The sequence below is a fragment of the Rhea pennata genome, chromosome 26 (genome assembly GCF_028389875.1).
Source record: "Rhea pennata isolate bPtePen1 chromosome 26, bPtePen1.pri, whole genome shotgun sequence".
Classification (NCBI taxonomy): domain Eukaryota; kingdom Metazoa; phylum Chordata; class Aves; order Rheiformes; family Rheidae; genus Rhea; species Rhea pennata.
Genome location: NC_084688.1, coordinates 307,663 through 334,162, shown reverse-complemented (window position 1 = coordinate 334,162; position 26,500 = coordinate 307,663). Strand labels below are relative to the sequence as shown.

The 26,500-nt window shown below is 50.2% G+C and overlaps 1 protein-coding gene across 3 annotated transcripts; it reads left to right on the top strand.

Annotated features, from left to right (window-relative positions):
• The first annotated feature begins 171 nt into the window (after positions 1-171).
• RND2 (Rho family GTPase 2) lies at positions 172-20,392 on the top strand. Of its 3 annotated transcripts, XM_062595911.1 has the most exons (6): positions 172-304; positions 406-493; positions 2,292-2,413; positions 12,906-13,015; positions 17,166-17,300; positions 20,066-20,392. In XM_062595911.1, exons 1-6 carry the CDS (start codon positions 203-205, stop codon positions 20,100-20,102), a joined length of 594 nt encoding a protein of 197 aa, XP_062451895.1. In that variant the 5' UTR covers positions 172-202; the 3' UTR covers positions 20,103-20,392. The 3 variants fall into 3 exon arrangements, with proteins under 3 accessions (XP_062451895.1, XP_062451893.1, XP_062451894.1); XM_062595909.1 differs by lacking the exons at positions 2,292-2,413; positions 20,066-20,392 and adding an exon at positions 18,460-19,916; XM_062595910.1 differs by lacking the exons at positions 172-304; positions 406-493; positions 20,066-20,392 and adding an exon at positions 18,460-19,916 and having other exon boundaries at positions 1,177-2,413.
• The last annotated feature ends 6,108 nt before the right edge of the window (positions 20,393-26,500 follow it).

Here is a 26,500-nt window from a genome sequence, read left to right as displayed (position 1 = left end):
CCAGGCGGCTGCTCCCGGCGAGGGGGAAGGAGGCTCCGCCGCGCCCGGCGCCGCTGCTCGCTCGCCGGCGGCCGGGCCGGCGGAGGCGGCGCCCGGCTGGCGGCGGCGGCGGCGGGGCGGGGCGGGGCGGGGCGGGGCGGGGGCGGCCCCGGGGCGGCCCGGCGCCGGTAAAGCGGCGGCGCGGGCGGCGCGGCCCTGCACCATGGAGGGGCACCTGGCGCGCTGCAAGATCGTGGTGGTGGGCGACACGCAGTGCGGCAAGACGGCGCTGCTGCACGTCTTCGCCAAGGACTGCTACCCCGAGGTGCGGCGGGCGGGGGGGCCGCGCCGCGCCGCTCCCATCCTCTCCCCTGCCCTCCCCTGCGCTCCGCTCACCTCCGCTCCCCTCTGCTCGTCTCCCCCCAGAGCTACGTGCCTACCGTCTTCGAGAACTACACGGCCAGCTTCGAGATCGACAAGCAGCGCACCGAGCTCAACATGTGGGACACATCAGGTGGGCCGGGGTGGCGCGGGGCGCGGCGCCGCTCGGGGCGCCCCCCCGGCGCCCGGATGCTCCCCCGGGGCTCCCCTCGGGGCGGCCCGGCGCTCCCCCAGCGGCGGCTCGGGGCACCTCCCCGGCACCCAGACGCTCCCCCGGGGCTGCCTGGTGGCCGCGGGCCGCCTCGCGGCGCCGGGCGGTTGCGGTGCCCCCTCGGGGCTTTCCTAGCACCTTCGCTTTGGGCTCTCGGGCTCGCTGCCGCTGCCTTTCAGGGCTCCGCGCGGTTGCTGCTGTCCATCCTTGGCCACCCAGGCCAGCAACGAAAGCGGCTCTGGGGTGTGTGAGATGTGGTGGGGCAAGAGTGGGGAAGAGCCAGCAGCGCCCTGCAATGGGAGACCTCACCTTGGCGAGGAGTGTGCCGCAGGAGTGTGCTCCCCTTAGTCGCTTGCCGTGCACCAGTGCTATGGTGCTTTTCTTATTTCATTTCTGCCTCTTTGTGTCCCTGGCAGTTCTGCGGGAGGCCGAAGGCATGGCTGTTGCAGCCATCCCAAGCTTGGTACCCCATGTTGTTCAGGATGTCAGTTGCAAGTGAACTGTCTGATACAGAGCTGATTGAAGTATTGGCACCTAGCAAAGCTTATGCCAGCAGTTTATCTCCTGGCCACTGCGTGCAAGTGGTGCAGCCAGCTCTGGGCTCGGTCAGTGCATGTGCATCAGACTTGCTGGTTCTTTCCCCTTTGCTTCTGGAGTTCTAATGAGAAATTAAGCCCTCTGCGTGTTCAAGAGCAATGGTGAATTTACACGTGACCTGAGAATTTCTTTGTTCTTGTACATTCAAATTCCTTGCTATAATTTTGTATCCTTCAGAGCTGCTGAATTGGCCTGGCTTTATCTAGAGCAGTGGCTTTACTGAGTCTTGAACTAGTTCAAATGTGTAAAACATGTTTCTTGAGCTTGTACTGGGGGCTTCCTGGCAGGGGAGACATTGCTTGTGCTGCTTTGTTTGTCTTGGGTTGAAAAAGGGTCTTTCCTCTGTGCTGTGCTTGGCAGAGGCTCTCGGCTAGGGCAGCTCTGGTGCTGCGGCAGTGGGAGAAGCACTGAGATGCCAAGATGGTGGGCTCGGCAGGGCCACAGCTCTGCTCCACTAGGAGCCAAGCTGGGCACACGAGTGGCTCTGACGCGGCAGCTGCTGTGTTGCTGGTGCCCCATTGCTTTTAGGAATTCTCCATAATGTTTGCCTTTGACCTTACACATATTGGAAGAAAAGGATGTGGGAAAGGGGCTTTAAAGCTGTGTGTGTGTATCTGACACCAGCACCTGATGCTGTTATGCTTTCATTTTTACCTTTTTAAACAAAAGCTCTGTGTTTGTCTTGTTCCTTTCTCTATAGCCAGGGAGAAAGGGACTTTGAGTCTTTCTCTCTTTTTCTTATGAAAAACATAAGCCCTTTTTAACAGCTTGACTGCAGATAGAGGTCACTGGACAGTTTTCCAGATAAATTCCCTTTTGTTGCAGTTGGAATTTGAAACTCGCAGGAGCTAGCTCTTTGCTTAACAGTCCTGTGAAGATATATACAATCATTTTCCTTAGAAATCAAACTGTACTTTTGGCTGTGGACTGCCCTTTGGTGATGCTTTGGTGGGAGAGGTTTCACAGAGAGTGAAAGGAAGCAGCTAGGCTGCTGGGCTCGAAGGGGGCTTGCTGCCCGCCTTGTGCAGCACAGCGGGTGCCTGGCTGCCCTCCCCTTGCTGCCATGCTGGAGTGGCTTTGCAGGCAGGGTCTTGACAGTGGTGATGAATCCCTTCCCTGCTAGGCAGGGCAGCGGGTGCTGCAGGACCTCATGTGCTGCCAGTGCTTGCCATCCCTTCAATAAGGACCTGGAACCGAAGCTTTCGTCTCTCCGCCCTCTGGAGACCTGGACAGACACCTGGGCAGGTGAGCGGACACCTGATTTCTTTTGTTTTATTTTGTTTTCTTCTCTCGTAGCTGGCTGTGACGGTGTTTAAGGACCTGGGGCATGCAGAGCTGGCTAGCACAGCCTTGCGGGCTGCAGTTGTCCCTCCTGCAAAGTGGCAAATGCTGACTGTGCCACGTTTAGCAGCCAGTAAATCTAGTTGGGGAATTTACTGCGGGGTGAACAGAAGCAAAGGGGAATTGAATGGCTCTGAAATTGTAGTAGGGCCTCTAGTTTCCTTTAAATGGCTTTTTAGCCCTTTGCCCATTGAGATTTTTCTGAGGCTGGAGGTGACTCTGGGGAATTTGCAGTGCCGAGCCTCCTTTGCAAGAGTGAAACCTCTGTGGCTGAAGGAGGGTAAAGGCTCTGTGCCACTGCAGTGCCTCACGCCTCTGTCCCTGCCTGGGAGAAGTGAGTGCAGGACTGACTTGTCTCTGCTCCCATTGCCTGCAGATGTCTGGTGTTACAGTTCACTTTTGTTTCTGAGTCAGTGCCACATCCGGGCAGCATGAGAGTGAAACAGATTCAGGTGCTGTCTTACTGCACAGCGGGGATATCTCATTCCTCCCAAAAGCCTTTGCTGTGTGCCCTTTTTCCAAGCCTCCACTGAAAGGCAATTTGGCCACTTAGCACAGGAGGGAAGAGGGGCAGGTGAGGAGCTGCCTGTCATCCAGGGCTCAGACTGCAGCGCTTTAGCACCTCCTGAGCCTCGAGGAGATGCGCGTCTTTGCTCATTCAGACTCCCATTCTGGCAAATTCTTCTCTTTGCTGTCTGTTGGCTGAGTGTCCTTGGCACAGAAATGACTTTTTTGCACTGCCCAGATATCTTGGTGGCATGGGGAAACTCCTGTTTGACGGGATGCCTATTGGCTCAGGAATGCTGTTCCCAAAAGGGCTGGGTGCCTCCTAGACATATAGTGCCAAAACTTGGCAGGAAGGATTTCTTCCTTGCTTCTGCAGCCAAGTCCTGGGAGGGTGGGTGGCTTTTCTGACTGCTAATAACATTTTGTAAAGACTGGATGCATTGCATCTCTGTGCTTCTGCATCTCTGTGCTTCGGTGGCATGAAAGGGAGTGCAATGACTACGAGATGCCGCGGGAAGTTGGGCTTTTTAGGGTGATGTGGTAGCTGTGTTCTCTGTAAGATCCGGGTGCCTACCTAGGGTACTAGAGCACGGAGCTGCCTAGGCTTGAGTCTTAGCCAGTGTCCAGGCTTTATTTTTCAAGAGGAGCCACTTGGTGTGTGGCAGCCTGGGCGCAGGCCTTTGCAGGGGCTTTTGGATCAACTCCTTCATGCCGGAGGCTCCTCCTGGCTTGGTGGCCTCCAGCACGAGCCAGCAGAGCTGGGACAGGACCCAGGGCTGTTTGTTTTTTGGTACCATTGTCTTGGCTGATGTGGCTCACAGTGCTGAGCAGAACCTCCCGCCCTGGGGGGGCTGCCTGTGCAGGGGCGAATGTTCACTGCCCTCTTCTGGTGCTGCTGGCAGGGGCTCTTCTGCTCTTTAAGGAATGGCAGGAGCCGCTGCTGCTGGGAGTGACCCGTGGCACAGCTGGCTTTGGTGCCTGGGCAGCAGAGAATGCCAAACAGGCCAAGTTGAGCAGTGGACACCAGGGCTGACTGTGCCTTGGTTCCCAGTGCCTGGCTCCGATGTTGCAGCCGCCTCTGCCTTGTGCAGGGGGAAGCTCTGTCTTGGAAGGGTTTGCTGCTACTTGCTCTCTGAAGTGGAGAAAAAAATGCAAAGCTGTCCTTGCATACAAAAATAACTCCTCCCAGGCTCCCTTTTGCTGCTAGGAGTTGGCAAGCAACCTGCTTGTGCCCCATCTCCTCATAAATACATAGTTAAGCCTAAAAATTTGTGCAGTTTGGTCATATGCTCAAGCAGGTCAGTAACCAGCAGGATAGAATTTTGAAGACTTGCAGCTGAAAGCTGCAGAAAGGCCTTTGATTTAGCGGATGGAAGGCAAACCTGCGATGGGTGGGAGCCTAGCTGCACTTGGCAGGTATAGCACAGCTGGGGGGCATTGCCCTGTGGGGCCATGCATGGCCACCCAGGCCCTTTCCTGTAGTGCAGGAGTGGCAGCTCTCCCGAGCGCCAGGAGCACTGTGCCAGGCTTGTGTGCCTAGGCAGGGGACCTAGGGCCAGGGGGATAGGAGCAGGCTGCGCGCAAGGCTCCTCAGTGCGGCGGGGAAGCACTGTGGCTCTACTGTGCTCAGTAATCCTGAGGATGTGGCTTTCCCTCAGTGCCAGGTCTTGGAGATAAGATCTCCACTTAATTAAACCACACAAGTTTACAGGCCCAGCCTTTCCTGTGGGGAGAAACTGTATCTGGTAGCCAAGCAGCCAGGAGGGATCTGCTGCTCATGCACAGCAAGCTTGAAATGTGAAGCATTGTATAAAGAAAATTGCGTTTGCTCAGCCCTCAGATGAGGTCCCTAAAGCCCAGAGCATGTGGCAGATGTGTTGTGGGAATCTTGCCACTCCATTCCTTGCTGCGGCCCGTTGAGGAGGTGTCAGGCAAGTTGTGGTGGTGCCAGCTGCCCTTGTGACACAGCAGCAGCACCAGAAAGGGACATGGCACTTGCCTGTTTGTCCCCCTTGTCAGCCATTTGCAGGTGGGATCTCCAGCACCCTTCTGCGGAGCCTCGACCAGCTATGCAGGCGGCCTCTGCAGCCCTGCACAGTTTCAGACATGCAGGGATGCTCCCCTGAACGTGCTGCCGGTACTTCCATGAGGAGCCTCCGGAGCTGCCTCTGAGCTGCAGAGTTTGCACATGCGTCCAAGCAAGCTCTGCATGCTGTGCATTGGTGTGAGAGTGGGTATGGGGCAGGGTGAGGCAGCAGTGCCCTGTGCTTGCTATGGCCAGGGAGTCCTCTGCCAATAAATCCAGCAGAACCAGTAATGACATCTGGAGAGGGGCCCAGAAATGCCACTTTGGCCTGTGCAAATACCATTCCCTTCATCCTGATCATGTCTATCCTGAAGACATGCCAGCTGGGCTGTTTTGTAATTTACTCATTGACTTGAAGTGCATCACAAGAATTAGGAGCAGAGGTTAATTGTCGAAACTGATTAGCTGTTGTTTGTCATGCACTTTCCAGATGATTGCTTGTTCGTTGTCACGGAACAGTTTTCTCTTTCTCTGGACTTCAGGGGCTTAAGGTAAAGTTGCACAAGCAAGAAAAATAGTGCAGCCAAGCCAGAAGAAAAGCTTATCTAAAAGACTTTGTGATGGTGGCCAAGCTACCTCTTTTGTGTCCTTCAGAGGATAGGACTACATGTGCTTGCAGCAATGGCTGGCAGTTCTCTCTGCTGTTTCTGTCTCCCTTTGTTGCAAATAGGATGCCCCATCTCTGCAGGAGAGATGTAGTGTTCTGCGCACTACTCTGGCGGGCAGGCAGAGTCCTTGGCACTTCAAGGCAACTGGCTGGCCCTAGCTGAGCTGCCTGGAAGAAACAGACCCTTCCATCAGGAGGTTCTGTCATGCCTGAACTTCTGAAGAACAAATTGTGGTCTTCACTTGGGTAAAACCTTTCTGAAGTTCTTGCCTACAGGAATGGCAGAAGCTCTCTTTGCAGCACTGTCAAAAGCTCTGCCTGCTTGGATGGAATGGAAATGGCCTCTTGGATGGTGACTGCAGCTGGCTGTGTCTTGCTGCAATGTTGCTGTGAACAATGCCAAGGAACCCAGGGCAGCAGATGGGCACCTTGTGGCTTGCAGGTTGGTGGTATGTTGTTTCTGCCTGGTGGTTCCCATGCAGACAGTTGTGTCTTTGCTGCAAGGTGGAACCAGGCACAACCGTGGTTTCACTCTTTGACTAGGTCTACTCTGCTCTCAATTCAACTCTCTTTAATCTCTAATGTCATTAATCACTTCTTGTTTCTGAATTGTGACCCCCTGAGTTCCTCAGATCCTGACTTCAGAGTGTGCTGCTTGCTTTCGTCAGAGTCCCTGGTTGCTTGTGTGTCCATGTTTCTGTCACCAGTTCTTTAATGTCTCTCTGTCACTTGTCACCATTCTGGGCTGGACTGTAATGAGCACTATATTAGTGTCAGAAATGTTCCTTGAATCAACATGATCTGCATTTTCTTCTTTCAGACAACTTTCAGACAATAACCAGCCAGATGAGGGTCTGGGATCCTTAGCGTGCCTCTAAGCCCTGGCTGAGCTGAGACCTGCAGGGTGCTCTGGAATATACTGCTGCTCATTGATCTTCCAGCAAGAAATTTCTGATCTCTTTTCGGGAGAGAGGGTCTGGTTTCACACAGAGTATGTAGTTGGTCTCTGAACTCCTGCACATCATCTCCTTGATGTGCAGGTATTGCAGGGTCAGGAGCTGTAGTAGCCAATTTCCTGGCCCCTGCTTATAAAGTTCCCTGGCACTAATGGTACTGGCAGCGTGAGGGGCATTTATGTGTTCTGATCTGTCATGTGCCAGGGACACACAGCCATTTCTCTTCGCATGTTATCTTACTTTCTAAAGGCAGCTCACATCTTCAAGGCAGGGAAATGGGTCTGCAGAGCTTGCCATGCTCCTGGCTCCATATGAGCAACAGATTGGCTCTGGGAGACTCCTCCTTGGATGCTGGAGGCAGAGCACCCTGGATCTATGTGGGTGACATTGCAGACTGCTGCATGGTGAAGGAAGAGATGTCTTGGGGGTTCTTGCAAGATGGGATGTGCCAGCAATATTTCCAGAGGGACTGGTGGCCAGAGGTGTGTGCAGGAAACCTCTGAGGCAGAGGAGACCATGGGCAAGGCTGCTGTTAGTAGGGGTGTGTGTGTGTGTGTGTGAAGCTGCCTCCTTGTATCCAAGCCCACCTTTCATTGGGGAGGTCCCTGACCTGCCTAGTTCATGTAAATGCTGTTTGGGCCTTTGCATGGTCCAGTTTAGTTCAGCAAAAAGAACATGGAAGAAAAATTTCTTTCCCAGTCTGTACCCAGGAGGATAAATGGACTACCCATGACCTCTGGGGCCATAGAACTGATGCTGCTTTCAAGTGCTTCCTGAAGCTGAATTCCTTTCTTCCTGCCTCCACTGTAAACTTTGACTCTCTGGGCTTATTTCCCCCTTTATAGCAATGGGGAAGTATTTTAGTGTGACTGTGTCCTTTTGGTGCATTTGCAGAGGAAATGGCAGCTCTGGAGTATCCTGGATTTCTCAGAAAAACAGCTGAGGTTTTTGCAGGCTCACCACGAGGACTGCCTGGCCTTTCTTACAGGGCGCCTGGGACAGCTGCCACTTCTGCCCCTTTCATTCACTGTCAGGTTTTCAATCCAGCATTTTTATGCTTCTCCCTTGGCAGGCCCTGGGAGGAGACAATAGCTGGGCTGTTATACCAGGATATGTGCCTTTCTCATGCAAATGAGCTGCATGCATTGGGTGACTGTATTCAAAACCCTACCCAGAGAGGCAAGTGCTGGGTGCAAGGAGGGGAGCACCCAGCTGGCACTGCTCCCAGGCTGCCCAGCTATTGCCCTCTCAGTCTGCAGCAGCAGCTTTCTCCACAGGCTGTTGTGCACTCCTGCAGTCAGTGTTGGAAGCAGCTGGGTGGGTGGTTCCATGCCCAGCATGTCTCTGAATTGCACAGGGATTTTTTTTTCAGTTTTAAAAGTGTGATATAAATAAAATATCGTGTTATTATTAACACCTTCATCTGCCCTGCCAGAGAAGCAACTTATGACAGCCATTACATTCACTGGCACTTCATGTAATATTAAGCAGGGCGGCAGTGTCTGGAACACGAATGTGGGGAAGGGAAGTGGTGATTGATCCTGTGTGTCCCCAGCCGCTGAGCAGACAGCTACTGCAGCTGCACTGCTCCTCTCTGGACCTGGAGTGCTCCCTGTCCAGCCTGCGAGGCTGAGGAGAGGGCACAGAGTTGTGCTCCTCTATGCATAGCTTTTGCCTCTAGCATGCTGTTGCCTGGATAAATTTCTTTGCCTGTTGGAATTGTGGATTCCCATCTAGAAAGCCCTGCTTAGCTCCAGGAAGCACTGAGCACATAATAATGATACATAGCAACTTGGAAGGGTTTGAGCCCTGGTCTTGGGAAGCGCAAGAGCGCCAAGGGGCTGGTGAAGCTCTGTGAGGAATGGCTTCGATCCATGCCAGTGAAAGGGGTCATCTCTCTTGCCATGGCTGGGAGTCAGGATCCCAGCAGGTTACTGCAGCAGGTTAGTCCTCTGGACAAAGGGTTGGCTGCACTGGCAGTGGGTTTTCTCTAGCAAAGAGAATATCCTGTAGAGTCTCTTTAAAGTCCACTGGGAGGTAATGCGATGGATGCTTTCCAAGTGTGTTGATGCAGCACTTCAGAAAGTTGGGATGAATTTCTGCTTTGCTCTGTGAGGATGCTCTTGGCTGTCCCTACAGAAAGCAGCCTGAGCTGCAGCAGTTCTGGCTGTATGGGGAGAGCTTACAGTGAAACCTCTGAATCAAGTGCAATGCTGAAAAATGTAGGCCTTGGCAGTACCTTTCTCTGCTTCAAGCCAGAGCTGGCTGGGGGTGGTGCAAGTCTCTTGTGGAGCAGCTCATGGCTCTGCATACATATTTGCTTTCCTGGTTTGCAAAGTGCTGCAGTTGAATGGAGGGTGCCCATGTGAGGAGGCTCGTTATCTCTCAGAACAGCTAATAAGGAACAAATGAAGATTAACACTGTGTTGGTATAGGTGAAACAGCACGTTTCTGTCCCCTGCCCAAGAGCAGGCTTGCTGGCTGAGTCACGGTGCCAGGCATTTTGAGGGGCTGCCAGCTGATAAGGAAGAAGAGCTATTCATGACTGGATCTGCCTCTGAAGTTCAGACAGCAACAGCATGGATTTTATTTTTAAGCTGGTTTTGGCAGCCAACTTTCTCCATTTTTTTTTCTTTAATCACGACCAGATGCACATAGGTCCTGTTTCATGCAAACCTGGGTGCCAACTGGGAGAATGACTCATGCTGTAAAGGAAGGCTGGATATGCAGACATAAGCTTGGGTGCATGTGTGCTTGGAAGTGCCAGACAGTAGATCTCTGGGGTGTCTTGCTGGAATATCTGAGAGGTACTGAGTACTCAGAACCAATAAAACTGGAGACCTGGAGCTGAAGGAGCTGAGATGCAAAAGCTAAAGTAATAATCCCCCAATGAGAATTCCCTGTTCAATAGAGACACCAATTAAAAAAGCTGGGAATTATCCAAGTCTGAAGCACAGCACCTTTCCTGCTCTGTTGGACATTGCTGACCACCCGCATCCCCCTGTCCCCAGGATGGGGCAGAGCTGTTCTGCAGCAGAGGCTGTAAGCATTGGCTCTTGCTAGCTTCCAGGAGGAGCTGTGAATTGAGCTGTCTGTGAACGTGCCATGGGCTGCTCCTGCTCTTCGGAGTTGGGAGCACAAAGTTAATGAATATGAAGGCAATTCTGATCTCATTAAGAAAATGAGGCTCTTGACTTAGAGCAACCCTTCTCTCACCTTCTCTCCTTCAGTGCAGGGATCTCTGCTCCTGCAGTTCACAGATGGGGAGAACATACCTCCTGGCACTGGAATGAGATAGCAGCAGCCCTGTGAATGCCCAGACAAAGCTGGAGCCATGCTCAGCTGCTCACGGTGTGCAGGCTCTTGGTGCTAAGGGAAGCAGCAGATTGCTCTGATACAGTTGGCAGTAGCACTGCCTGTGTTGAAAGGAGCCACACCTACCTGCAACGGGGAGTGTTTCTGGGCTGTGAGGGGGGCAAATTTATCTGCCGTGTTTATGCAAAACAGGACCTATAGGGAGAGTATGTGTGTGGAAACACATGCTTGCCAGGAGAGGCAGGGGTCTCTGCCTGGAGGCAGGTTCCCCTCTGTGCATGGGGCAAGGGTACAGCCCCAACAAAGGAGCCTGAGCATGCAGAATCGGTGCTGGATGCACATCCTGTCTGCTAACCTGCAGCAGGCAAGAGGCTGAAAATGATCTGTCTGAAGAGGACCTTGGTGCTGCCTCTGCTTCAGTGGAACAGGAATGTGGAATGTGCTGCAGGAATGTGGGAGGGAGCAGTTCCCTTATGCCAGCCTGATCCTGAAGCATCAACAATCTCCAAGCCTGGGACCCAGGGTTCCCTGGCACACCTTGCCTTCTCCTGCATCAGCCTGGATCCTCTGTCCCGAAAACTGGTGAGGGCACAGCAGGGATGGGCTTGTTTCCATGGAGAGAGCATGACTTTTGCTCTAGGAAGAAGGCTGGGTTTTCTGCAGAGGATCAGAGTGCTTCTCCTGTGCTGGATGCCAGCTGCTTCTCTTTGCAGTGACTTTGTATGAAAAAAGATCTTGGTGTGGCTTTTCTAACTGGCAGGAGCATGGGGGTGTGGATGTCTTTTTCCTCTGCAGGCTGGCAGCAACCCGGCAGTCCTTAGGAGGAGCTGGACATACCTGCTGCAGATGTTGTGTTGAATCCAAATGCGCGTCAAATCGCAAGGTGCTTGCCCCAGTCTGTGGTAGGGATGGTGGGGCTGCATGAGCATGGCTGGCAAAGTGCTGGCTGGAGCATACCTTGAATGCTGCAGGCTGCCCAGGGCCCTCTATGGATTGCCTGGGATATCCTGCAGCAAGCTGGCATCAAGGAGGGAATGAGGTGGTCAGTCTCCTTGGAGCTGGGTCGGATTTGAGGAAGCAACACATCTCAGTGCTCAACCAGCCTCTTGTGGGCTTTGGGCACACAAAGAGGTGGCCACAGCAGGGCCTGCTCTCCTGGCTTTGTCCTGTATGGGGATGTGTGTGAAGTGCCTGGTATGCAGCAGGAGAGCCCCAACCGCGGCTCCTCTGCTGGAGCAACCAGGCCCTCATCCAGGCTGTGGACCAGCTGTGAGCCCAAGCACAGCCCAAAAATCCGAGGCCCCTGTGGAAAATCAGCCCTTTCTCTTGCATGCTTAGCCAAGGCATATCCTCAGCCTCCTGGAAACATAAGCCACCATCATCCATAATTCATCAGATGCTGAACTTCATCAAGGAGCCGTTTGACACCAGGGCTGAGTGCTCCAGCCTCCTCACAGGGTGGGAAAGTGCTGGCTCCAAGTATTCCCAAGGGGTAGCACAGGAAGCACATCCTGTTTCCTCTGCCTCAGGGTGGGTGAGTCTTTTTTTGGAGGAGGCGAAGTCAACAAGGACTCTGGTGTTTCTGCTTCCCCTTTTGATTTAAAAAAATTTCTGCATCTCATCCCTCCAGGAAGTTTCAGCCATGGTAAAGCCAAATACAAAATTGAAACAGTGTTTTTAAGTAGCGATGAGCTGATTGCTCTGTTACTGTTTACTGAGGCATATACAATCATACACAGAATGCACTTCAGATAAAAACATTATGGGACAATGACTTTAATGGCTGAGATTTACATGAAGGGAGGTGTGTGTGTGTGTGTATAGCTGTGCTGGATTCAGACTGGGCATTCTGCCTGCTAACTGAGAAATCCTACAGAATACAGAATCATCCTCTCTCATTTATAGCTTGTTCTCCAAACTCTGGCACATCTTCTATGTACAGAAAAGAATCTGTCTGACTTTTTTCCAGTCTAAATCCAGTGCAGAAGGCATCTCTTTTTTCACCTGTCTTAAATTCTCACAATCTCTGGGAGTGAAGTCCCCATAATAAAGATACACAGTCAGAAAGGAGTAGGAGCGCAAATGTGTTACTGCTATTTTGCTCTAGTGGAGCTGATTTTGCTCCATAAAAATTAATGCAATCCATGTCTGCATTTGAAACACACACAGATGAGCCAGCTACTACAGCAGCAGCATTTTTTGTCTGCAACCTTCTCTCAGCTACACCTTGCTGCCATTAGTGCTACAGCAACTGCATGACAAGTAACAGAAACAAATATGCAAGGGTAGAGAGGCATCTGTTGCTCTGATATCACAGCCCTTCTAAGCTCTCTTCTCTGCAGAGAGACAGCATGCCCTGGCAGCACAGTTCCACTGTCACCAGATGCTTCCTTGGAAGGGAGAGTATGTAAAAGTTGCATTTATTTCTAACGTCCAAAGGGATAACTCTAAGAACACAAAGACAATACCTTGGGATATCTCAGGACAACTGTCTTGCTTGTACTTGGTGTAATTGCAGCAGGCTCTCTAGTGCCAATGGTTATTGGTGTTTGCAGGGAAGATCCAGGAGCCAGCAGAGCTCCAGGAAAGCAGGGCTGCATGGAGAGCATGGTTTTCTCTGGGCACCTTTGTATGGCATTTACCCTAGATTATGCTATTCTGAATGAGAGAAGAGATGAGCTCTAGTTTCATCAGAAGGACCTTGACCCTCAAAAGGAAATACTTGGGTTGTTGGCTGGGTGCTGATGTGCAGTTTTTGTCTTGTATTTCTCAAGAGACCAGCTTGTTAACCATGATGTCCCTAGTTCTTACTGGAATTAAACATCTCTTGCTTGACAGACAAGGCTGGGCTTCTAGTCTGCCCCTGTGGGCAGTCGGTGGGATGAGATTTTCTGCTCACAACTCTCCTTCCTCTCCTCTCTGCAGGCTCAGCGTATTATGATAATGTCCGTCCCTTGGCCTACCCGGACTCAGATGCAGTGCTCATTTGCTTTGACATCAGCCGCCCAGAGACCCTCGACAGTGTGCTTAAGAAGGTCAGTGCCTGGCATGTGTCCTCACTTGTGAGACAGTGTGTTACGCAGCAGCATGTGGGACTAGCTTGGGGTCCAGCTCTCAGGTGCTGTGATCAGGGCTAGAAGCTCTGGCCCATGTGGCCAGACCTTAGCTGAAGGTGGCATACTCAGATGAGGATGGTCTGCTGCTGCCAATCCCCGTATCACTTGAAGCAGCAAGCAAGATATTTCCATTTGAAAGGAACCCTGTGAATAATGTAGCTTGTGGTAGAGAAGGTATCTATGTATATGCATGTGTGCAAATGTGGGGACAGAGGGAAATGCAGGACATTCGTTCTGTTTTTAATGAAGATCTTGGAAAGTGTTGTTCATTCCTTGTTAGCATAACCACCAGTCAGAGTGTTATGAATTGCTTGCAGCAGTTGAGAAGTGGCCCCTGGTGCCTATTTCCATGCAAGCAGAGTGCTCAGTTTGTTCACTGTCCCCTCAGTTCATCATCTGCACAGTAGAAAGGACAGTAATCAGTTCCCTGCAGTTTAACAACAAGAATAATGAGCTGTGGACACTGAATTTCAAGCCTGAATAAATATATATACATGAATGTATAAAATATATATACACACACACACACACACACACACACATATATATATATACACACATGAATAAAATAAAATGGCACAATATCTCTGGACTGGAGAGCATGCAGGGCCTTGAATGCTGTCAGCCCTGACAGAGCTGACTGGCCAAGGGCAGCGTTTGCAGCTGAGAGTTTCTACCTGCTGGTTAGCACCTTGCAGGAGAGCCACTCTTCCTGGCAGCCAGTCTGCCAGCCCCTGGCAGCCCTGCAGGGATGTGGCCCACCATGCAGCAGCCTGGCTTGCTCCAGCAAGCCTGTGCATGCTCAGCCCAGTGGGAGAGGTAACATCTGTGCGACAGCATGGAAACCAGCAGCACTGGATGCTGTCCAGTGGAGCTGCTAAATATCCTCCTGACCCTTCGCATCCCAGAGCGCCCCTGGTCCTGGCTGCTCTGTGCTTCATTTCAGGACATTCAGGGAGCTGTGGTTTCAGTGTGCTCTCCCTGCTGTGCCAGAGATTGCTGCTGCATCCTGTCCTAGAGGTGAGTCATGGCTGGCATCTACCTCATGAAGCTCCCTGAGATACTGAGGATTGACAGGCACTGCAGAATTGTGATTCCTATTGTTTTCCTCAATGAGCCTCAAGCTCCTGGGCCGGGACTGGCCATTGTCTGAGAAAGTCATATTGTGGTGACTGCCCTTCGGACCTCTCTGCATTTTGCCAAACGTTGTGCTGAAGCAAATGCCTCTTATACAGCGGCTGGAAGGGTTGAGAAGCAGAGGTGGGGCTCCAATGTCCTGGTGAGTGGACAAAGATCCCTCAGACAACATGGTCAATGGCTTGGTGTTCAGCTCCAAAAAGTTCCCAGTACAGAGCTTGCTGGGTAGAGGTAGGCATGCTTCATGTGGACTAAGAATTCACTCCTCAGCTTGGGAGTCAGCAATAATAATGCAAACGAATTGCTTACACCTTAATGAGCTGCAAACCCACTAATAATTACCTGGAGCTGGGATTTATTTGTGTCTTTCTGCAGACACTCTTTATATGAGACCCTGCACTGCTTAGTGCAAGGTCTTCCCTGTGCAGCATCACAGAGGCTTTGAATACTGTTAGGCAATGTCTTTTTGATATAGTGGCTTAAAATAAACTAAATCACAAGGGATTTCTTAAGTGCCTCTGAGTAGATGCCTGTTTTCCTTTGGTGCAGGCTTACAGCCTACAGAGGTGAGGAGAATTCCTAAGACACCATGAAGTTGAAATGGGGTTTAGCTTTTGATATCAGGTGATTAAGGAGAATAACATTGCCTCTTCCAGCCGTGGGCAAAGATGCGAATTCAGCAGAGGAAATCTTTATTATTGCTGCCTGTCTGGGATGCAAAATCAGAACTAGCTTTTGATTTGTAGGACCCTAGTTTATATAAACAGCATATACAAGTGAAGGGGAAGGAGCCACCTGAGAGAAGGCAAATAAACAGCTTTTCATTTTGTACATAGTTGGTTTTCACGGAGTGGTGTCTTCATGACTATTAGACAGGTCTTGATAGTGCAGCAGATCTTAGCTCCCCACCAGAGTGTTGATTGTGTGAGAAGAGGATCACACCACTCTATGGACCAGGGAATCCTATGTCATTATGGACACCTGTGAACTCCTGCCTGGTTAAAGTGACCCTATAGCTCCATCTCTTTGGGGATCTTCAGATAAATTAGGATGTTTGCATTTCAGCTCTGAAAGTGTTATAGCATCCTCCTCGTACTGATGCTTTAGCCCTTGACAGTGTATGGCTGTGATACCAGAGACCTCCACAACCTGGGCAGCCTGGTGTGCTGCTGGTGGAGTTATGTACGTGAGTCCCACTAGATGAGTGTCCCTGGCAGCAGGGGAGGGCAGTTCATGGGAAAGCAATATAAGCCAACTTCCTGGTGGAAAATAAGTATTTTCCTTATTTTGTGATTACTTTGTTCAGATATTTGACCAAATATAACTTGTGTTATCCTTAGCACTTCCTTTCTCCACCAGGTTACGGACACCAGATGGTGGGCTTTTTTTCTTCTAATTGCCTGAGGTATATATATGCTTTACTGTCAGCTACTGCAGCAGGAAATTGCTAATTCCAAGTGACACCTTTAGCTAGTGATATCTCTGTTTATCATCTGCCTGCTACTTCAAAAGTGCTAGACACATAAGCGGATGTTGGCACACTGATGGCGATTGTACAGATCTCCTCTGGCAGAGGTCACAGGTGATGGTTTTATTTACTGCTGCAGACACTTAGCTGCATATTGAGCATTCATTTTTGGAGCTCTAAAAAGTCCATTAGTGCCAAGGAAGTGGATGTTTGCCCTGACCTTCCATTGCTTCAGCTCTTTATTTCTCTAGCTGTAACTATGCTCTGAATGTCTTAATATCTTAAAAATGTGGCTCCCAATGATAAACAAATAATGAATGTGCTGTGCAAATAGCTCCCTGCTGACTGTGCTCCAAAAGGCTCGAAAAGGGTGACCTTTGGAGTCCCAGATCTGTGCACCAGACTGTGTGGTCATTATTTTTCCATAGTCATACCCAGGAGAGTTCTCCAGAGGCCTAGGGCAGGAGATGGCAGCTTAGGTTGAGCCTGCTTACAGGGCATATTGCTACAAGTGCACAGAAAGTTTTCTGAGAGGCACTCTGATTACTCCCATCCCTGTCTGTGACAGTCATTAAAATGCCCTGATGAGCTGATCACCATCTTAACAGCTGTAACCTCTGTTTGGATAAACCATACACACTGCAATGCTCTAGCTTGGCCCCTGAAGCCTGCTCTCCAGGCCTATTCCATTAGAGCCTCATGTTATATTCAAAACACTGAAAGCTGCCTGTCCCTATGTTTCCTGTCTTCAGCACAGTGTCCAGAGCTGTTCCCAGCCAGCACACTCACGGAGGATTAGGGCACAGAGAGCCCTGCTAGCCTTGGTGGCCACCATCGCCTGTGCCCTTGACCTATAGCCCATTCCCGCTTCCTGAGATCTGGGTGTACAGGCTTCAGCATGGACAAAAAACTGCTGCAGGACTGAGATCAGGTGCTACAGACTTGAGGTACACGGGCATGAAACAGGCATTCAGTGGCTACAAGCAGCAGTCCTGGGGCTCTGGCTAATTCCATTCCATGTCCTGTGCAGAGATGTGCCAGGTCAGGCTGGCTTGGCTGACAGTTAGAAGGTGCTTGGGGCCAGGGCTCCTGCACATTGTTGCTCTGCTGAGAGAAAGGAGTGCAGCTCACGGCTGTGCATGGCTGAAGCTGTGAATCAGGTCTTTGAGGTCCTGTCCTTGGCTGGGAGGCCCAGAGAAACTGTGGCTGGAAGATACTGTCTGATATGAACTGATGTCATGATTCTCCTGGCCTGCCCTTTCCCCCCTGAGGGGGGCTTAGATGAGGCTTTTGGCCTGGTCTGAAAGAGGCTAGGCATAAAGGGCTGAAACCCTGTGATTGCCTTTGCTCTTGCAGGCTGCCTGTTGCTAGAATTATCTTGATGTGGAGGGACCAGTTGGTCTCCTGCAGTGACCATTACAGAAGCTGCCTCTGAACATTTTCTCTCTCTTGTGCCCTCTGCAGTGGCAAGGGGAAACTCAGGAATTCTGCCCCAATGCGAAGATTGTGCTGGTTGGCTGCAAGCTGGACATGCGGACAGACCTCAACACGCTCCGGGAGCTTTCCAAGCAGCGCCTCATCCCTGTTACGCATGAGCAGGTGTGTTTTGGCAGCCAGCCCCATAGGGTTCCCGGGGACCGAGGCAGAGGCTTTTTTTCAAGCCATACTAGTACAAGGAGGCTCAGCAGCAAGTGACCCTCTGTGCCAGGTCTTGGTCTGAAACTGTTTTGATCTTGGCTAACAAAGTAGACTATGAGCTGCTCATCTCACAGCACTCCTCCTTACCCTCAGGGAGGTCTTGGCTTATTCCTGATGCTGTGCCAAACAACCTTCTGGTTAGTAGCTGAAATGTCTTTCCTCAAAGTTGGTGGAGATGCCTAATTTGACAAGCTGAACCATTTAAAGGGGCGGGTGCAGGAGATGTTTCTGTGTTTCTTAGCTTAGCTTAGCTCTTTCTGCAAGTGACTCTTCTGCTTAGGTTCTGTGTTATGGGCAACCACTTCTGGCAAAGGGGCAAGTCATGGCTGGAGGTCTGCTGCTGGACTGCTCTGTTACTAGCTCCTTATTGTGAAGACCCACAACCACTTCTGGGGACCAGATGGTGGCCCTGGTGAGAGGGGTTGTGCAGGCCCTCAGCTGAGGGGGTAGCACAGTGTTAGTGACAAAGGGTAAACACCTCAGGGGCCAGCACCCTCAGAAGCCTACTTTGTGCTTGGGCCTCACTAGTTCAAGGAGTGGGTGCCTGGCTGGCTGACAGCCAGATTTCTGGTGGAGAGCTGGACTTGGGTTCCTTCTCTCATAGGGGAGGGCTGAAGCCTCCTGCTGTCAGGTCTGCTAGTTGTAACAGCTTGTTGCTGAGGAGCTGTAATGATTTGCAGTCGCATCCTGACTTGGGCATGGACAGGTCTTCCAGGCTTCCTAGCCCTGGAAAGGCTCTGTGCAGGGAGCCGTGCGGAAGTGGGCAACCTCTCCTTCAAAGCCAAAGCTCAGCTGCTGCTGGAACACCAGCACGCAGGCACGTGTCACCTGGATTGCTGTCTTCTCAGGAGGCCACGCTCACACCTAGTGCTCTCGCACATGCTTGTAATTTATTTATGGAGGTGATGAATAAAGGTTATGAGAGCAGCTCCCTGCTGTGCCCATGCTTTGATTAGGCTGCCCACACAGGCTGAGCTGAATGTGATGTAAAAAGATGCTCTCTGCAGGGTGCTGATGTCCTAACTTTCTTTCCTGCTCTCCCCACCCTCTCTGTTCACAGGGCAGCGCATTGGCGCGGCAGATTGGGGCAGTGGCCTATGCAGAATGCTCCTCCAAGGTCTCAGAAAACAGCGTGCGTGATGTTTTTCATGTAACTACACTTGCCTCGGTGAACAGGGTACACAAGAACTTGAAGCGCAGCAACTCTAAACGGGGACTGAAGCGGGCATCACAGATGCCTGGCAGAACGGACTTAATGAATGACACGGAGATCAGGAAAGACCGAGCCAAGAGCTGCTCCATCATGTGAAAAACAGACTGTAAATAATGTGTGTGTATTGTCCATTTTGTACAGTAACTGGCCCAGACAAGGGCATGGTGCTGGCTACAGGGCCAGCCTGCCTTTCCAAAGCCTTTCTCAGTCTTTTGGGCTGAGCAAAGGTCCTAGCTGCAAACCAGGGTGCATGAGCCACCCCCTTACCATGGAGACCTCTGGATTGGCTGTTGCTGTGCTGATTGCTTGGGGTAAAGGAACCACTTGGCAGAGGAGTATTCAGGTGCTGGAAAGTCTGTGATTCGATGAACAAAGCAAAACAGAGTGATCTTGGGTGTGTGTCACTCACCTGCACATGTGGCCCAGGCTCCATGCCTACGTGCACAGCATGGGGCAGTGGGCTGTGTGGGATCTGGAGTGGAGGGTGGGGAGTGGGAGGAACTGTTAACAGCAGAGTGTGTTCAGGGGAAGGTGCTATTGCAATCATTCTTTAGAGGAGAGGTAATGTTTGTGTCAGTGCTGCCTTCAGCTAGGCTGGATGGTGGGTCACCGGGGAAGGTGCAGGTCTGGGCCGGAGCTGGAAGAGAAGGCACCCTTGGAAGGAATCTTAACCTGATGAAATACCATGGTAGTCTGCCCCCTACAAAGGAAATCAGTATAGTGTTCTTTTTGAGTTATTTTAGATACTTGAACATTGGTGAAATGTAGTGGGGTGGATCTGGCTCCAGGGGAGAGGTCTATCCCAGCAGAGGCATCCTGAGAATTGTGGTTCCCTTCAGCAAGCAAATGTTCCTTGGGAGCTTGTGTCCCAGCTGCTGACAGCCTGGTTAGTCACCGAACTGCTCCTGCCATAGGCAGCTGCACTTCCGAGGCACATTGCTTCCGAAAAAGCAGACTGCAATAACTATCCATATCCTGTTCTCCACCCATTTCCAGCTGCAGATTGTGTTGCATGGTGCTGTGTTTGTCTGGTTCAGATAACCAAAAAGATTGTATGTGCATCTGCACCTTGTCTCCACTATGGCAGTGGGAGGGATGGTGCTTCCTGCTCTTCTTGCCATGCTGCCAACACCTCTCATTGCTTCTGCTGCTGCCCTCTCTAATGCCTTTGACTACAGTGTTAGCCTTGACTTGATGTCACATAGACACTTTAAGAAAAGAAGAAAAAAAAATCTGCTCCATTGCCAGATTCAGCTGTGTCAGTGGGCTACAAGAAATAAATAAACATCACTGCAAAATGCAAAGTGCTTGACTGTTTTTAATAGCCAAACCACCTCGCCTATGCCTGAGCCACCAGTTTGAGTTGGCATGAGGTGCTCCTATCTTCACTGGGTCACTAGCTGCAAGTGAAGATAGCTTTTGAGTTAATATTTTGTATCTGCTCTCCCCTCAGGGCTCATGAAGGCTACTTAGGCAGCTGGAGCAGCTGAGTTACTAGCACAAGAAAAGCGCAAGAACGGCTGGCTGGAGTTGTGCTGGTGCAGGCTGCCAGAGGATGGAGGTGCCCATCTGCAGTCTGAGAGGAAGGGAACTGAGTGAGGAAGCACTACGCCAAGACCAGTCTCCAGCCCCACCAAGCTTTTCTCTTTCTCAGCAGGGTCCCCAGAGCCCTCACAAACAGCAAGGAACAAAGCCAGTTTCAGCTTGATCAGTGCCAAGCAATGGCTCACAAGCGTCACCAAATCATCTTGACTGTGTGTGCATTTGAAATTGCTTTGTCTTCCTTCTCTCCATGTAAGCTCAGAGTATTTGGCAAGCATGTCAGCCTTCTTGCATCATCTAGTATCTTTTAGGCTACAACTGCTTTTGAACTTAGTCTAGTATTCTCTACAAATGCATTTCAGGTCCATTTTGATTGTTTCAAACTCCCAGTGGCTCTATATTGTTAGCTCAACCTGGAACCAAATCCTCACCACTAGGTAGTGATCATCGAACCTGAGCTATGCTGAGTGTCTCAGCAAATGACGGAGCGGGCCGTTGCTGTTAAAAGTGGCTGTAGGCCTCCCTGGTATGTCAGCTGGATGTCTGCTCCCCTCCAGCTCCAGCCAAAGGAGAGCTGGAGGGGCTGGAGACCAGCAGGAAAACTGGTGATGCTGGAGGAGGTACTGCAGGCGCTGGGCTGCGGAGCAGGGTGGCTGTGGTGCCCTACCAAGCAGATGAATGAATTTGGCAGGCCACAGCAAACACCCCTTTTGCCCGCACAAGGAACTGCTGAGCAGCAGGACTCTCCTCTGCCAGCTGCCAGTCACCATGCTGCCTGGCAGCTCTGCAGCAACTGCTGATGCTTTCCCAGGCTCACTGGTGTGCAGAGGTAGCTTGGCCTCCCATGGCCCTGGCTGTCAGCTCTGCTGCAACTGTCACTGTGCTCCACCTGCTGCTGCTGGGGAGCTCTTCTTTCTTTTTTTGTAAACTGAACTTTTCAGGCCCTTGCAGCTTAAATGGCCCTCAGGGATGGATTGTGGCAATGTTGAGACACATCCCAGAGACAGTTCTGCCAGTCAGAATTAATGCCAAGCAGACTCTCTCAGGAGACTAAGACAAGCAAAACCATCTCCAAGACCATTTATCATAAAGCAGCTGAGCTGGATCCCTGGCTAGGGGCAAGTAGAGATGTTAAAGCCCATTGGGGTAAGCCATTACATCCTCAGTTTCCACCAGCAGACTCCTTTCCACAGACATATGAGCATTTCTGCAGCTGCAGGTGACCCAGGTGCAGAGCCCTGGACAACAGGACAAAGGGATTTTAGGGATTTTTTTCCTTCCTTCTAAGCAAGTGGTTTGCAGGACGGAGCACAGCAGTTGTGCTGTGTTAGTGCACTGCTGCATTCAGCTGCCTCTGCCTAATACACAGGCTAGCTTGAAACACTTGTAGCTTTTGCAGTGCATCATATGGAGCATCTTAATGTGGGAAAAGGGCTTACATGATGCCTGCCCTAAGAGGGACAGCCAACTTGCTCCCTGCTCAGAGATGCTGAGGGCAGGAGGCCAGGCTGGCAGACCTAAGCAAGGTTCATGCAGCTTAAAGGTTGCCCATGACACGCTCCCTGGCAGCCAAGGTAAAGAGTGAGGTGCACTCTGCTGGGGCCAAGAGCTGCCCCAAAGCACAACAGAAGTTCCTGACCCAGCTCTTCCCTCTGGAAAAGCCATGCAGCTGCACAGGCTGAAAGGAGAAAGCTGCACCTGGAACTCACGCACTGCCTGGTAGTGCACCCGATGCGAGAGGCATCAGGGCTGGTTGGTGGAGCCAGTGCAGCTGCCTGGCACACCAAGGCTCCAAGCAGCCCCACAGCCCAGCTTGCCCAGCCATCCCCTCCTTGAGGAAGCCATGGATGCCTGGGAGCTCTGCAGAAAGCAGTCATGTGGTGCCCAAAGCCCTAGCAGTCAGAGTTAATGGCCATGCTCCATATTTTGGGGTCTGGGGTCAAGGTTAACGGGCACCGAACCAAAAGCGAATTAAGCTTCATTAAAGGCTCCCCCAGAGTATTGAAAATGCACGGAGATGTGCTTGGGTCACTGCTGACAAACAAAGCTGTATAGAGCAGAAGAATAAGGCAAGAGAGGGCCTATGTGAGTCAGCGAGGGGCTAGGTGGGCAGCAGGAGCCAGCAATCATCATGGCCTTTGCACAGCAACCTGCCAGCACCAGGCAGAAGGGAGGCTGGAGGGCCTGCGGACCAGGGGCAAGCAGTCAGTCCTCTGCCGCTACCTTTGCAGTGTATCCAGGGCTCATCTGCCCGGAGAGGGAGCAAGTGGTGAGGAGAAATGTTTAGCAGTACAGAGAAGGCAGTCAAGCAGAAAAAGCAGTAATATGGCACCTGGGAGCCAAAGCCATTTAACTCCTTCAATGCTGCTGTTGTCTGTAGACACCTTGTTTTTAGAACACATCAAAGGCGATATGGGCAAATGCCTGAATATGCTAAACTGGACAGAAGGGATTAGTACTGCTGGCTGTCCGTACCAGAACTGGAAAAGGAACAATATGTGCCCAGGTCAGCTGTTGCATGGCTTTTGGCGTGAAGGTTGCTGGTGGCAATGCCTCTCCATGTCAGCACAGAGATAGCTCCTTCAACTTGCTTCTAGAGCTGTTTGAACACAGGTAGGCCAAGGCTGCTTAATGCTGCTAGGTAAAGGAGGGGAGTTTCAACACGTGCTGACAAATGGGGAAATAGTTGCACACAGAAAAAAAAAATCACTTCAGGTCACAGGCTTGGGTATGGCAGAGCCAGGAGAGGCAGCAGCTCTGCCCCAGAGGCAGTGGGGACTCCAGCCCAGCACAATGCTTGGGGGTTCCTTACTTCTGCGCGTGGCTGAGGGCCCTGACTGCTCTCGTTGATCCGGAGATGGGCATATCCAAGCCTGACCACTGAGATTCTGTAAGGATGTGATGGGGCTCATCTAGGATATCTGAGCTTCACTCGGGTATCTACAGTGCTGCTCGGCTGTGCAGAGCAGGTGCTGGGGCGGCATTGTTCCTCCTGCCTGGCACTTCTGCAGAGGTGAAAGGCCCGAGGCTGAGGCTCACTCCCGGGAGAGACCAAGTGCTTGGCCAGCGCACCCACAAGATCCCAGGGTGTTATCCCTGCAGCACTTTTATGAGAGGCAGAGGCAGTTGCTTCTCTTGCCTCATGGTGTAAGACTAGCAAGTATGTCAATGGTTAATGCTTTGAAACAATGATGTGAAGCGGTCACTCCTTCACAAGAGGAGTGCTCATCTCCCCTTTAATGCTGATAGTACAGCTTTCTAGGCTGAGAAGGGTATTTGGTTGTTGATCAGCAAAGGCTGCTAAGTTATTTCACATGCTGAGAAAAGCACACTTGTGGGTATACTGGATTCATTCACAACAGCACTGTTGTCTACAGCCAGTAAGCCCCGGCTACTGCAGTGAATTAGTGTGCAGAAACCGTGTTCCTGCAGCACTCCAATGTCACCCAGGGAAGAGGGACATGCTGCCAAGCAGCTTCCCAGTGCTATACCTGCCCCCAGCTGGAAACAAGGACTTTCCTCTCTGCATTCATGCAGAAATTCTTGGGTTTGCATTCCTGACTCAACACAGAAGCTCCTTATGCTCTTTGGAGGCAGGTTGGTTAGGACAAGCTGTTGAGGCATCAGTGACAGGAGGCCACAAAGCAACTCAGCTGCTCCCCAGCACTTGACTCAAGCACAGGCTGCAGCCAGCAGTGCTAAAGGTGAGCCTCTAGCCCCTTATTTTCTCTTGTCAGTCCACTTGTCTTTGCTGGACAACTTGAAGTGATGACACCAAATCAATGTAAGATCATTACTTAGTCATAATCATGGTAAACATTTTATTAGTTTGGTGGTTATCATCAGCTGCTTGCTACTTCCACATTTCTCATCCATGAGGATCTGGAGAGATGATTAGGTTTTAGTTTTTAGAAATGCTGCTTATTCTAGGTTTTCCAGAGACTTGAAATGGAGCTGTTGCTGTCACCAGTCACATCCTACCTGTCAATTTTCCTCAAGTTTGCAGTAATGGAATTGCAAATTCTGATTACAGAAACAGAGCCTCCAGAAATATGCTCAGCTGGCAGAGATGCTCAGAAGGAACAAGCTGCTAATTGTCCCACCACCTGCTTTTGTGGGTTTTTTTTCTTTTTTATATGTCTGAGATCAGAGAGATGTGTCCATATGCCAAGGGTTGCCAGAGCAACCAGCAGGCTATCCTGGTGGTCTGTGAAGAGGGTTCAGGCACAGTGAGGACAGACCCTGAATGGCGTTCTTACCCTAAGAAGCTTCCTCAAACCAGAATCAACCAGAAAGAACATGGTTCCTCACATTTTGTGTATGAATAAGTAAATGCTGTTTAGGTATTTCTTTCCATCCTATTCCTACTACATGCACTGAAAAGAGATTTTGATGTTGGGATTGCTAAAATGACAGTTTTATGTTAAAAGTTTACCTAACATCCATATTTGAACAGCCCACCCACTGAACACTTATGTTTAATTTCTAACAGAAAAGCAAAATCTCCTCTCTTAACACAGTCTGACCGTTAACACTCCCTCTCTATTATTTAAATATTGCCATGGTCAGTTGATAATACCTTGAATTCTGCTGGAAGTCAATAAAGTGCTACGCGCGATCAAAATGAATGATGTGGCATACAGCCCAATCTCTTGTTCCGATTTCTCTAGTATAAGGATTTTGTTGACTTAATCATACATGAATTTTCTTGTAAGATTTGATGATGAGATAAAACAGAATTAAGAGAAAATTTCCCTTTTAAACTTTTCTCCACAGATATGCATATACATATATGTGCTTATATTGATATATACATATCACTGTCTATTCAGTCTGCAGTTCCTGTTCTTCATCTCCATGATAAGCTGAGATGTTTGAGTTAGAGCATGATGATTCTTGGTGCCATATAGGGAGTTACTGGTAACTGCATGCTGTCACATATACACTAAATGCTAGCAATCTTTCCTCTTCCCCCAGTGAAGTGATTTGGGGAGCTGAATAAACAGTTAAGCTTGATGCTGATTTCTAGAGACTATTCTAGGGAAGCAAAAGAGGACATATTATAGGGAGTCCATGCATTTAGGGAATTACGAGATGCTGCAAAATATATGTAGAGGTAGAACTACAAGAAAGAAGCTGTGCTGATCATGACACCCTTCCAGTCTGGAAGTACTGTTTTGTTGAACACATTCTGGGCTCAAGCAGCAGTGTTCAGAACAAAAGACTAAGAGAATAATATCCCAGATAATCCATCCATCTCTTGTCCTGCCTTGTGAGGCCCTGCGGTAAGGGTGGGGGGCTCAGATGTAAGGGGCGTGGTTTGTGCTAACTCCAAAGCTAACTCTCAACTTGGTCAGAGGCTCCACAGGCAGTAAGAATAGCAGTTCTGTCCCATCCCCCCCCCCCCGCCCCGAGGCTGCATTGTCCCTGTTCTCATTGTCTGCATCACAGTGACAGCTGCACATGAACATGGTGAAAGAACTCCTGCCATGCTGTGGATGGCTGCTCCCAAGTGGGAAAACCAGTGTCTCACTCTTTCTTACAAAAATCCCCCAAACATCAGGATCTAGTTGTGGGCCCAAAGCACAAATACAAGAAAGCCTATAAAAAACAACCACTATATATATATATATATATGTATATATATATATGTATATATATATAAAATCTTATAATTTTGAAGCCTAAAGCATGTTGTTTGAATACTGAGGGTTGATAATCCTGAGCAAGCTAGTTTAAACAGTCCATACAAATCCAGTGACTGCTAAGACTGTTAATAGCAAGCAATGTAACAGCCAGGTTGTCAGTTCTAATCCCCTCTTTCTTTTTAACAGAGCTACAAGTTCAGAACAGGTTCTGACTTCTCCTGTTAGAGCTGATTAAATGCATGTACAAGTAAGTGCTTTTCCATGAGGCAGTACTGGGTCATCTCTGCTCTGCAACAGTCCTTCCAGTATCTTTGCTGACGAGAGGTAATTCAGCAGTATATGTGAGAACGACAAGAACTTTAATAAAAACTCTATTACAATTCCAAATTGGGTTTTAATTGTTAAATAATGGGCACCTTCTGAGGCAGGATAACATGTTACAGCAACAATTTCCTGTCAGTCCAATCCCATCTTTATGAATTCATCTGGTATTTAGTGTAATAGCATTGACCATAATGAACCTAAATTACTAAAAAAGAAATATATAAAGCCTTTATTCATCATTAATAGCATCTTCCTGCTGTAGTACCCTAATAAAGCTCCATAACCTGTAAAATTAACAATCAGAGGAGCCAAGGGAAAAGGAAATAGAATGGAGGATCAAATAGAAATAAATGAAAAGCATTGGAGGAATTTAT